Here is a 12,639-nt window from a genome sequence, read left to right on the forward strand (position 1 = left end):
CATCCCCCTGTGGAGGGCTGGGAGGAGAATCTTAATTTACCTTTATTTCCTTTGCCACACCACCTTCGGGCTGCGGTACCCACATTCCCAATAAAAGAGCTATTTCCTTGTTCCCTGGGTCATCTGGCCCTCAAATGTCGTTCTCACTGCAACCCGGCGCCAAATGTAGGTAGTCCCGGCACCCCTGATGCGAACCCCTCGCCTCCAGACCCATGACTGCTGTCCCCCGGCCAGCTGGTTCTGACAAGTCCAGAGGACACCTACACAGGACCTCCTCCTCGGTCACTAACCCGCCCCCTGCCGGGTGCGCGGTTCAAGGTAAGTGCTTCAAGTCTTTTCTAAGCACCAAAGCACGCTGTGAAGCCCCGCCAAGTACGTCAAAAACTATTGTCCTCTTAGTGCCCCTCGCACGGAGCTTGGACGCATGGCTTTCATTTCCCAACACGTCGCGTTGGTTGGCCAGGACCATCCGACTCTGCTACGTGATCCAGTTTGCCAAACCCCCGCCCCTTTCAGTGGTGTCCGCTTTACCTAGGTGCACGGCAAAGACGCCAACACCCTACGTGCGGAGATCGCGACCCTTTTACTCAAAGACGCGATAGAGCCTGTCCCTCCAGCTGAGATGACCAGGGGTTTCTACAGCCCTTACTTCATCGTACCCAAAAAAGGCGGTAGCTTACGACCAATCCTGGACTTGTGAGATTTCAACCGGGCCTTGCCAAACTCCCATTCAAGATGCTCAGGCAGAAACACATTATAACATGCGTCCGGCATCAGGATTGGTTGGCAGCGGTAGACCCGAAGGATGCGTACTTTCATGTCTCTATCTTGCCTCGACATCGACCCTTCCTACGGTTCGCGTTCGATGGCCAGGCGCATCAGTACAAGGTCCTCCCCTTCGGCCTGTCCATGTCCCCTCGCATCTTCACGAAGGTCACAGAGGCAACCCTTGCCCTGCTAAGGGAAGTGAGCATTCGCATACTCAACTACTTCGACAACTGGCTCATTCTAGCCGACTCTCTGGAGTTAGTGTGCGGCCACAGGGACCAGGTGCTCAGGCACCTCAGCCATCTAGGGCTTCAGGTCAATTGGGAAAAGAGCAAGCTCACCCAAGTTCAAAGAATCTCTTTTCTCCGCGTGGAGTTAGACTCTGTCTCAATTACAGCGCGCTTCACCAACGAGCGCATGCACAATTTTTTATGGAAACGGCTCAAGAGCAGATTTATTTTGACTATAACAAAACTTATGCGACAAAGTGTTTGTTTTTAAGAATGACATCCATGAAAAATGGATGGAAACATAGTGTTAGGTTTAGGGTCTGGCTAAGATACACCTTTTTAGGTTTACCTTTGCTTGGAAACACTGAGTTGTGAAGAAACAAATCATTTCACAGCTTCTGAGGAAAAACAGTGTTGACGCTGTCTTTCTCTCAAACAGGAGTTTGTGAACACAGAAACGCACAATTGAATCAATGAGCTCATTACTATGCGTTTGCTGTGGAGGCTATAAGTGTTTGTTCTGGATTGAGGTTGTGCCTGTGCATTTTAATGACATGTTTAATGTGTGTAAGCATTAGTTTTTTTCACACTTTTATGTGTTTATTTGCATGTTCCTAGTGACAGCAGGCAAATGTATTTTGCTCATAATAGAATAGCCACAAAACTTTGAAATTGTCAATACCAATAGAGCAGTATTGGAGCAGAGAGTGATTTCTCTTTTTCTTGTCAGTATTGTTGTTTGAGTAACATATTAATGACTTAATAGACAGCGGCAGGTCGATTAGGCTGCATTAACACTGCACAGCCTAAGGCACAGATCATTTATTTTGACACAAATCAGATTTTTTGTCCCACCTGTTTTTAGCCACTTAAAAAATAACCAGCAAATTCAGCAAGATATGTATATTGACCAAGAAGTTAATTTGATTGTTCATATTTTTGAATTTCAGTATCAACTTGATATCGAAGTACCATTATTATTGACATCCCTATACCACATTTATGAATACTTGAAATAGTCTATTATTTACTACAGTATACATTTCTCATGAAACGGCAACTGACTTGCTATACAAGTCTTTACATAATTTATAATCCAGTGGACATCTTTAATTTTTGCCTGTTTTATTGTACACAAGGCCAAAATCCTTTACTGGGATAGTTCAACCAAAAATGAAAATTCTCTCATCATTTACTCATCCTCTTGCCATCCAAGATGTGTATGACTTTCTTTCTTCTGCTGAGCACAAACAAATATTTTAGAAGAATATCAAGCTCTGTTGGTCCTCACAATGCAAATGAATAGTGGCCAAAACTTTGAAGCTCCAAAATGCACATAAAGACAGCATAAAAGTAACCATAAAACTCCAGTGTTTAAATCTATATCTTCAGAAGCAATCTGATAGGTGTAGGTGAGAAACACATCAGTCATTTTAATATAAATTATCCTCTCTGCCCAGTAGATAGTGATATGCATGAATAATGCGAATTGCAAAAAACTAAAGAAGAATGTGAAAGTGTAAATTTATAGTACAAAAGGACTTAAATATTGATCTGTTTCTCACCCACACCTATCATATCACTTCTAAAGAGTTTTATGGGTTACTTTTATGCTGCCTTTAAATGCTTTTGGAGCTTCAAAGTTTTGGTCACCATTCACTTGCATCGTATGGGCCTACAGAGCTGAAATATTATTCTAAAATGTTTTATTTGTGTTTGTAAAGGGATTTAGAAGGGCAAGGAAGAGCGAGAACCGGCATGATAATATAAATAATATTTTAATGATAAACTTAAACAAAAGACACAAACACACTCATGACGGACATGCCCGTAAACTATCTCTCTCTCCCGCACAATCCTCCGCAGTCGGCCTTTATCCCTCTCGGAGGCTTGATTAGCCTGATAAGGGACCCAGTGTGTAGAATCACCACCTGGCCCCGCCCTCTGCCCTGGGTGGTTCGACTGTAAATCAGATGAAATATGCATTAAATATGCTTGTTGCTGTATGCTTGTAGGTATTATTTTTGAGGCAATGAAAAAGTAATAATTATAAAACGATGCACACATGTTGAGGTTTGATTTGACTTAATTTAATAAATAGTGTTAATATCAACTTGTGAAAATAAGTATCTATAAGTAGATGGCACTCAGCATTTAAAATGTCATCCACATGCCACTGCCATCTAAGTATAGCTGATGAGGTTTGTGAAGTTCACGCACTTTATGATCATACATTTAAGAACTGCTCTCCCTCGCCCCTCAGTTTTGGAGTCTGTGCGGGAACGCTCTGACCCCTAAGCGTGGTGTGTTTGGGAAGACCGGAGACCTGCAGACGATCCTCTGTCTGGCCTGTGCAAGAGACGAGATTACATATTCAGGTGCCTTGAACGGAGACATCTACGTCTGGAAGGGAATCAGTTTAATCCGGACAGTTCAAGGAGCTCATGGGGTAAGTTAAGGGCTGTTTTCCACAACATTTACCAGAATGACCTCTGACCTGTGTGCATACCCTAGGACTTTTAAGATATCCAATCCGTTACGTCTTTCACTGCTTTAACCACTTTGGGTTGCATACAACCAATATTTCATTTAATGCTCTTGCATTGTTTTATTAATGAACAGATAAAATGGTATGACTGAAAAGCTGTCGAGTGAGCTTTTGGATGTATATTGCAGGATGTTGGCTATACAAGTTTTTGTTTTGTTTTTCATACTTTGAGCATATTTTTTAATACATGTTCTTTTGTCCATGTTAATGATGTCATAATTTCTTAGTTTTATATTTTTCTGCTTCAACCATTCGATTATTAAGCAGCTGTGCCTTTGTGATTCTTTTTTAACTATGTTATTTACATGTTATTTACTTTCTCAATACACGTTCCTGGTCTTATTGCTCATGTGCATCACGTCTCACATGCATTCATCAGTGCACGTTAATTCAAGCTAAAGAAATACAATTGTAATAACATGTTCCGCCTCTGAATTGACCTTGCTTTTTGTCGGACATCACCAAGGCCATATTAATGTTAACCAATAGCCAAATTGCTATTTAGGCATTGTTTTATTTGTATTGTTATTACCTTTCTTAATGAGCAGATTATAATTTCATAAAGCACAGATCTTAATTTGTGATCTTTAATCTAAAGTTAACATAGGCGTCATTTACTGAAGGAACATGTCCCTACACTACCACTTTTTGTATTTGCCAATTTTGTCCCCACCACTTTTTGAATAGCTTACTTGTCAAATGTAAAAGCAAAAACAAAAAACACCTCCGGTTCTTGAGCAGGAGTTTCCATTTTGTTCGTGTGTTAGAATAACTGCCGATCTAGCGTTGGAGTTTGCTATTTTTAATGTTGTAATGAGTGGTTATTGCGGCTGTTATCAGTGAGTGATCTCGAGCGTGATGTTCTCTCGTGCATCCAGACACACGCTCTTCACACTCAAGCAGCTCATGCTGCTTTACAGTCAAATTGCAATGAAAAAATGTGATGTGTCGCTCCTCATGATCCATAGATTCACAGATACAATCTTTGTTTATTAAATTAAAAAGTTTAAATAGGTGGATTAAATCCCTTGATTAGAGGTGAAAACTTTACCATGAGGACATTCTGGCTAAAATCTTACTGATTTATCCACTGACTAACAAATTCCCAGTACTAATTGTATAAGATGTACGGATCAAGTTATGAAATTAATTATCAAAACATTAAAAGATTATTTGACACTTACTATGTGAAAAAACATAATATCGCACAATACAGTAAGTAAATAAAGCCACATTTCCATCCCGTGTTCAAAAGAACAAACTCACTTCTGGAGAAATTGTAGCCACTTTTTATTAATAAAATACTTGCGGTTTAGAGCACACAGACAAAACACTGTAAAGAACTTTGTCTCATGTCTGGGAGCAACAGCATATCACACAGTTCTGGGAGCACTAGGTGTGTGCGTTCCTCCTTCCTTATGTCTTTGCCATGCGGATCTATAAGATATTATATCAAGAGTCTCAATAAACCTGCTCTTCGGCACAGTTCAAGTTTGTATTTGACTTATTCGCTCTACAAAATATATGAATGCTTTGGATTTTCTAGACACCATTATTTCAGAATGACCAGAGCAACATTTCAGATGCGATGATTGGCCCGCTGGTTCGTCACATAACTTTTTTGATGCGTATATTGTATTCCTAATAAATTCAAAAGGAGTTTATTCAGTTAATGTGTTTCCATCATAGTTTATGCACACTTTTTCTTATGAAAAAAGAAAATCCATCTCAAGTGAGCATAGCCTATGTGTTTTTTTATGCACATTTTGGTGGTTTTATTTGCGTCTTGGTGTTTCCATCCTGCAGTTTTTATACGATATCCCAAAATGCGCATAAATATACATAGATGGAATCTCAGCTACTATCTGCACATAACCTAATTAATATTCATGAGTTTCACCACTTTGTGATGTCATCTGCCCATGAAAGTCAATAACTTGCTCCAACCTTTTCAGCTGGCATCACCTAAGTGCTGCGGGCTACTGGTCAACATTAAGCAATAATTGTTTTTAACGAAAAGTCCCGTCCTACTTCTTTTCACATTAAATAATTTTTGTCACTCAAAAATATCTCACATTACATAAGTTAAATTGGTTCTGAATGCTGTATCACATTGATTTTAAGATCTGACCTTTTAAAACTATACTTTTATTTGACTCTTAGTGCAGTCACTTCATTTGAATGCTGTCATGAATTTTGAAACACTAGATTTGAATTTCTCTGATAGAATTATTTTAGTTGTCAGAGACGTTCAGCCACTGAGAGCCCCTGTTTGTGTGTGGGTGTGTGTGTGCGGGGGGATGCAGTCAGGGATTTTCAGCATGAATGCGTGTGAGGAAGGCTTTGCCACTGGAGGCAGGGATGGCTGCATCCGGTTGTGGGACCTGAACTTCAAACCCATCACCGTCATTGACCTCAGGGAAACAGATCAGGGATATAAGGGTGAGTCAGAGCACCACACAGACATTATTTTATTTTTTTACCGATGAAGTTGCCAATTTCCTGTCTTTTGTTGATAAATACTGAGGATCCCACAATGCAACAGTCCTTTGTCTCTAACAGAGCTCTAACGCTTTTCTTTTCTTCTTCTACTTTCATTTTCCCTAACTCATCAGTAGCTAGAGGTGAAAATTCAAGAGGTGTGTTGTAGTGGTCAGTGTTCTTTATGCGGGCCGTCTGCCCTGTGTTATATCCATACTGTAGCTCTTTCCTCTGTTCGTCACCAATCCTAGTCTAAAGCTGCATTTACACTGCAAGTCTCAATGCACAAATGCATATTTTGACTCACAAGTTTTTGTCCTGTCTGTTCACATTCACTACAGAGAAAATTACCTGTGTTTATGTTAAGTTTCGTTCCTCTTTTGGAGTATTTAGCTTCCTGTACAGCTCATAACCAAATAAAACAGACTACAGCTCTGTTCCAGAACTTATTGAGCGGCCTATGTTGGCAAAATTTTTAAAGCATCCTAGGCATGCTGTTCCAAATGGTAGGCAACTTAACTATGCTACTTCATTTGAGTCAAATTCAATGGCCACATCGCATTTATCCTTCACGGATAAGGCAATACCAGGATAAATTGAGTCAAGCTCAGTGAAAAAATAAATCCAAGTTTTCAGACAAAGCGAGAGAAAAGTCTATTGTTAATATAGATTTTCAAGAATTCCAATATCAAGAACTATTAATTAAAAACAGTTCAATCTAATTGAAAGTTTACTGTTTCACACAATATGCTCTATATAGTATACAGTGTATTTTTATGATGATTAAGGCATTGCATCGATTCCAGAAATGTGCACCTCTTTGTGCCTAATAATTGGATTGTTAGCTTAGCAACATACTAACACAATGTCTCTGGTGCGGAGCACAGTTTGTGTGACGTATGGTGTTATGTAAAGTTAGGATACTACCATCGACTCTAAATGTGTTTTTGCATCTGTCCGGGCTTTTTCATTTGTTTTCCTACAGGATGTAAACATATGCTAGATGGACATCTTTGACTGCTGCGCCACTTTGCTGTGTTTTTTTGATGCTGTGTTAAGTTCTAAGAACTTCAACTGTTAAAAATGTGTTCAAAGATACCTGCATTCCATTATATTTGTGGTGCTGCATCTGTCTTCATGCGCAAGGATTTGTTCACTGTGAATGGCCTCTAAGAAGGTAGCGAGGTAGCTCATTCGTTTTTAGAACAGACCCTACAAGGAAAGTTTGCAGTAGTAGGTAATTGCTGCAGATAGTATTTACTTCAACATTTCTAAGATATACGACTATAAGACATTTAATATTTTGCTCTTGCTCTTTTGCATTTTTATGTAGCATTTACCATGCATTCACTAACCTAACCTGCATGCCAAGTGACGATTTAAGAGTATACCTTTCCTATCTGCCTTTTAACAATGAAAAGCAAGTTTAGATGTAAACACTTTACATTTAATAGTGGCCCAGATCATATCTGAAAAAATCATATCTCATGTGTGGGCAAAATCTGATTTGTACCAGATATTGTTTAAAAAAAAAACACACACACACAATTAGTGTAAATGCGGCCTATATGTATTATCAAGCACCCTAGACCCTCTCCATTCTCTCCACAGCTGTCCCTAAGTCATGTTGCCCATGATGGTCTACAGCGTGCCCAGTGTACATCCTTCAGTCTGTTTCAGGATCATGTCTGTTTACGACCCCGATTAACATGTAACATTCCAATGCTTATGGTTTACTTTATAATGGATATGTGCAGGCCTGTCAGTGCGTAGTGTGTGCTGGAGAGGGGATCACATTCTGGTGGGCACACAGGACAGCGAGATTTTTGAGGTGGTGGTACATGATCGCACCAAGCCCTTCCTCATCATGCAGGGTCACTGTGAGGGTGAGCTATGGGCCTTGGCAGTTCATCCCACAAAACCTCTTGCCATGACTGGCAGCGACGACCGCTCTGTTCGGTAAGAGCCAAAATAAACCAATGACGCATCTGATAGGAAAGCAGAATCACTAATGAGATATCTTTTCTCTCTGTGTCTGTGTTCATTAATTGAAGGATCTGGAGTCTCATAGATCACGCCCTCATAGCACGTTGCAACATGGAGGAGCCTATACGCTGTGCAGCCATTAGTACGGACGGTATCCACCTGGCTCTGGGCATGAAAGATGGATCCTTCACAGTGATGAGAATCAGGTGAAACACCCATGCATCACAAAATAATTAACAGCACAGTAAAACATTTGGATGTGTTACAACAGTGCACTTTTTACAGGGATATGACAGAGGTGGTGCACATAAAGGACCGTAAAGAGGCCATCCACGAACTGAAGTACTCCCCTGATGGAGCGCAACTAGCTGTGGGCTCTAACGATAACTCGGTAGACATCTACGGCGTTGTGCAGCGCTACAAGAAAGTGGGCGAATGTGTGGGCTCCAGCAGCTTCATCACACACATGGACTGGTCCACAGACAGCAAGTACCTACAGACCAATGATGGCAATGGTAGACGGCTCTTTTACAGAATGCCCAGTAAGAGCTCCATACTCTCCTGGATTTGTGCTTTCTGATATAATTCTCAAAGTAGAAGGACACCCTGCTGAAAAATGGCATAGAAAAGATACTTATTTTCAAAATTGGCTTTTTTTTTTCAGAACGACTAATGAACTGCAGTACTTGGTCTGTAGGAAGCCCTGTATAATTAGTCCTGGTTTTGGGTTTAACTGACCCCGGTAGGATGAATTTCTTGGTGTGGTTGGTGGGGGGGTGTTTTTAATTATTTATTAAATGTATCCCCTTTTCTCCCAATTTGGGACACCCAATTCCCACTACTTAGTTGGTCCTCGTGGTGGCGCAGTTACTCACCCCAATCCGGGTGGAGCATAACAAGTCTCAGTTGCCTCCACTTCTGAGACCATCAATCCACACATCTTTTCACGTTGCTCGTTGTACATGACACCACGGAGACTCCGCATATGGAGGCTCATGCTACTCTCCGCGATCCATGCACAACTTACCACGTGCCCCATTGAGAGCAAGAACCACTTATTGCGACCACGAGGAGGTTATCCCATGTGACTCTACCCTCCCTAGCAACCAGGCCAATTTGGTTGCTTAGGAGACCTGACTGGAGTCACTCAGCACACCCTGGATTTGAACTCACGACTCCAGGGTTGGTTGTCAGCGTCAATACTCACTGAGCTACCCAGGCCACCCCGGGGACATTTTTAATAAGACACAAAGTTGGACTGTTTTGAACTTGACACACCATCTCAAAATTCTAAGAAAGGGCACTTTTAAAGCAATACCCAAAAACAATACTCCATTTGACTCCAGTGGTTAAATCCATGTCTTTAGAAGCGATATAATAGGTGTTTTTACTATAAATCTCCACCTTTTACCACCTCCGACCTGTAGGTGGTGATACGCTCAAAGAATGCAAATCGCCAAAAATGCGAAAGTGGATATTTTATAGTAAGAAAGGACTTAAATATTTCTCACCCACACCTATTATATCACTTCTGAAAACATGGATTTAACCACTGGAGTCTTATGGATGCTTTTTGGAGCTTCTAAGTTCTGGTCACCTTTTACTTGCAATGAATGGACCAACAGAGATAAAAATTTGTTTATGTTCTGCAAAAGAAATAAAGTCATACACATCTGGGATGGCCTGAGGATTAGTAAATGATGTTAGAATTAAAAATGTTGGTGAACTATTCGTTTTGAGACACAACAGGCAAATACATTCATCAACCAGCTTCTCCAACTAAGTTTTGCTAGCAAACAACATTTCTTTGGCTGACAAGGATCTTTACCAATACAAACAACATGGAAATGCATGCTGGTTTAAGCTAATACTTTCAGCAGGGCAGCCTTCAAGTCATGCTTGAGAAACTAAAAATGTTTTGTTTATATCTAAGATAGCCTGTGCTTGACTGACAAAGGTTTGGCCTTTGTGTGTTTAGGTGGTAAGGAAGTGACTAACAGGGAGGAACTGAAGCTTGTCCAGTGGTCTTCATGGACTTGTGTCCTCGGGCCTGAGGTGAATGGGATCTGGCCCAAATATTCTGATATCAACGACATCAACTCTGTAGATGCCAACTTCAGTAGTCAAGTTTTAGTTACCGCTGACGATTATGGATTAGTTAAATTATTTCGGTACCCATGTGTAAGAAAAGGTGTGTCTTCTTTTTTTGTTGTTAGGTTTGCATGTTAATGACATTTTGTGATTGATTTATGCTTTCTGAACCTGTGTGATTTTCTTTTCTAGGTGCAAAATGTAAAAAATATTTAGGCCATTCAGCACACATAACCAACGTTAGATGGTCACATGATTATCAGTGGGTGATTACGATTGGTGGAGCTGATCACTCAGTGTTCCAGTGGAAGTTTGTCCCTGAAAGGAAGTTAAAAGAAACTCATCACATATCTCCTCAAGGTACAAGTCAAATTCTTTGTAACTCACAGTTCCTCTCAAGCAGTGTTGTGGAAGATTCACAAAACCTGTAGCTTCCCATACTACAACCTGGGTTAAAAGACCAGAATAGCTGGTCACTAGCATATGTTGCGTTTTGGGTTCTGCCATGCTGTTGTCTAAAACAGGCTTTTTAACCACCTTAACCAGCAGCTGCATCACTAATCAGCCTAAACTAACAATGAAATTCTTGCTGGTCTAAGCTGGCCTTATCAGCAGTAAAGCTATTGAGAATTAAAGTATTGAGAAATAAAGTAATTAGACCAGTGGAGTAGCCAGAAACAAGGCTCTGTGCGTGCCATTCAAAGACAGGGTGTGCAAGAGACTTAGTGCAAGGAATAGTTCATCCAAAAATAAATTTTCTCTCATCATTTATTTACCTTCATGCCATCCCAGATGGGGGTTGGGGGTGTGGTCCATGCTGCTTCCGGCAAGTTGCATCAGCTCCCCATGTCGCCCATGCCTAAATCCTCCACTGTCTTCAGAACACAAATGAAGATTTTTGGGAGAACATTTCAGCTCTGTAGGTCTAAAAAAGTGAATGGGTGCTAAATTTTTGAAGCTCCAAAAAGTACATATAGCCAACATTAAAGTAATCCATACTAATATAGTGGATCAATCAGTGTCTTCTGAAGCTAAATGCTAGGTGTGTGTAATAAATAGATAAATATTTAAAACTTATTTTTACTAAACATTTTCACTTCCACACAGCTTGATGTTTGTACGTTGACCAGGGTGGAGTTCAAACTGCCTCTCGTGTGACATAAGCCTCCTCTACATAAATAGTCATACATAGATCATTAGCAGCTGTTTCTATGGACTGCGATACTGTTTCCACACAAAAACAGGGTTTATGCAGGGGTCTGAGCAAGGAGCTCATTCTGAGTCATCTCCTCCACTCACTCACTTGTATTCAAACCGATTCAAACTGCTGTCCTTTCATTGTTCCAAGATGGCGCTGCAGTTGACGTATCCAAACCAGCCAAATGAGGCATCTATGTATGATTATCTATGCTCCACTGTTGTAAACAACACAGCGCTGCCTGGGTTTTTATTCCTCGTATTTCAAGAGTCAGTTCTCGCGTGAATTTGGTAACGCGCTTGACCGCGACTCCCGTGAATTTTTTGTTAAAAAAAAAATAATCGATTTCATACAGACACCTAGTGTTACGATGAGCAGGAAGGCAGACGAGGGGCGAGGATCTAATTGCAGGGTTGACTTTATTGGACAGGGTGAAAACTAAATAGACAAAACCAAAACAAAGGAAACACCCTCAATGGGGAAAATACAACAAAAACACGGAAAAAATACAACGGTTTAACAGGCAGGATAAACATCACAGAACACGGAAACAAGCATCCATAAACATCGTAACACCTAGCATTTCTCTTCTGAAGACATTAATTAATCCACTGGAGTCGTATGGATAACTTTTTGTTGCCACCCATTCACTTGCATTTTATGGACCTACAGAGCTGAAATATTCTTCTAGTAACCTTAATTTGTGTTCTGAAGAAGAAAGAAAGTCAGACACACATTGTTGGGTGAACTAATCTTACAATAAAGTGACATGTACTGTTAACAACCATTGAATTAATGTTTGTAAAAATGTATACTACTTTCATCAATGGAGTATTTATGCCTGTTAATGTATATAAATATTAGGCTTATAATTAGTATATTTAGTATATTATTTTAGTATATTTATATATACAAATTGATTCGATTATTTTGGAAAGATTCTTAATATGAAATATGCTGAAGAAAACTTTTTAAAATATTTTTTATTTTAGTAATAATTTGTTTCTTTTGGCGAAAATGTACTTTAAAATTTTCTTAAGATTTAGTCCATACATTTTCTTTGAATAAAATAGCAAAAAATATAAATCAAATTGGTGAGGGAAGACCCAAATGATGATAATGTGAAAAATAAAAAAATGTGTCAGACATACAAACCTATGATTTATGATCATAAAAATACAACATAAGCAAACAGTCCTTGTGAAAACCAGAGCTCCTGTAATAAATAGCACATAAGTACTAAAGTATATACTATTCGTATGAACTTTTAGAAACTTTTTTCTGAAGCACCCCCAACACCCCTATATCCCTACTTCCCCAGCTATGGGAAACACCCT

General features: G+C 39.9%; 1 protein-coding gene across 4 annotated transcripts in view; it reads left to right on the forward strand.

Moving 5' to 3' along the window:
- Nucleotides 1–12,639, forward strand: part of LOC127662179 (echinoderm microtubule-associated protein-like 5) — a 137,037-nt gene that overhangs the window by 67,482 nt on the left and 56,916 nt on the right. For all 4 annotated transcript variants that reach the window (XM_052153259.1, XM_052153258.1, XM_052153257.1 and 1 more), the window contains exons 5-11: nucleotides 3,262–3,447; nucleotides 5,853–5,988; nucleotides 7,785–7,986; nucleotides 8,082–8,219; nucleotides 8,299–8,555; nucleotides 9,992–10,204; nucleotides 10,297–10,464. In XM_052153259.1, coding sequence (XP_052009219.1) covers nucleotides 3,262–3,447; nucleotides 5,853–5,988; nucleotides 7,785–7,986; nucleotides 8,082–8,219; nucleotides 8,299–8,555; nucleotides 9,992–10,204; nucleotides 10,297–10,464 — 1,300 coding nt within the window. The remainder of the gene's footprint in view (nucleotides 1–3,261; nucleotides 3,448–5,852; nucleotides 5,989–7,784; nucleotides 7,987–8,081; nucleotides 8,220–8,298; nucleotides 8,556–9,991; nucleotides 10,205–10,296; nucleotides 10,465–12,639) is intronic.

This window comes from Xyrauchen texanus, chromosome 22 (genome assembly GCF_025860055.1).
Source record: "Xyrauchen texanus isolate HMW12.3.18 chromosome 22, RBS_HiC_50CHRs, whole genome shotgun sequence".
Lineage (NCBI taxonomy): Eukaryota > Metazoa > Chordata > Actinopteri > Cypriniformes > Catostomidae > Xyrauchen > Xyrauchen texanus.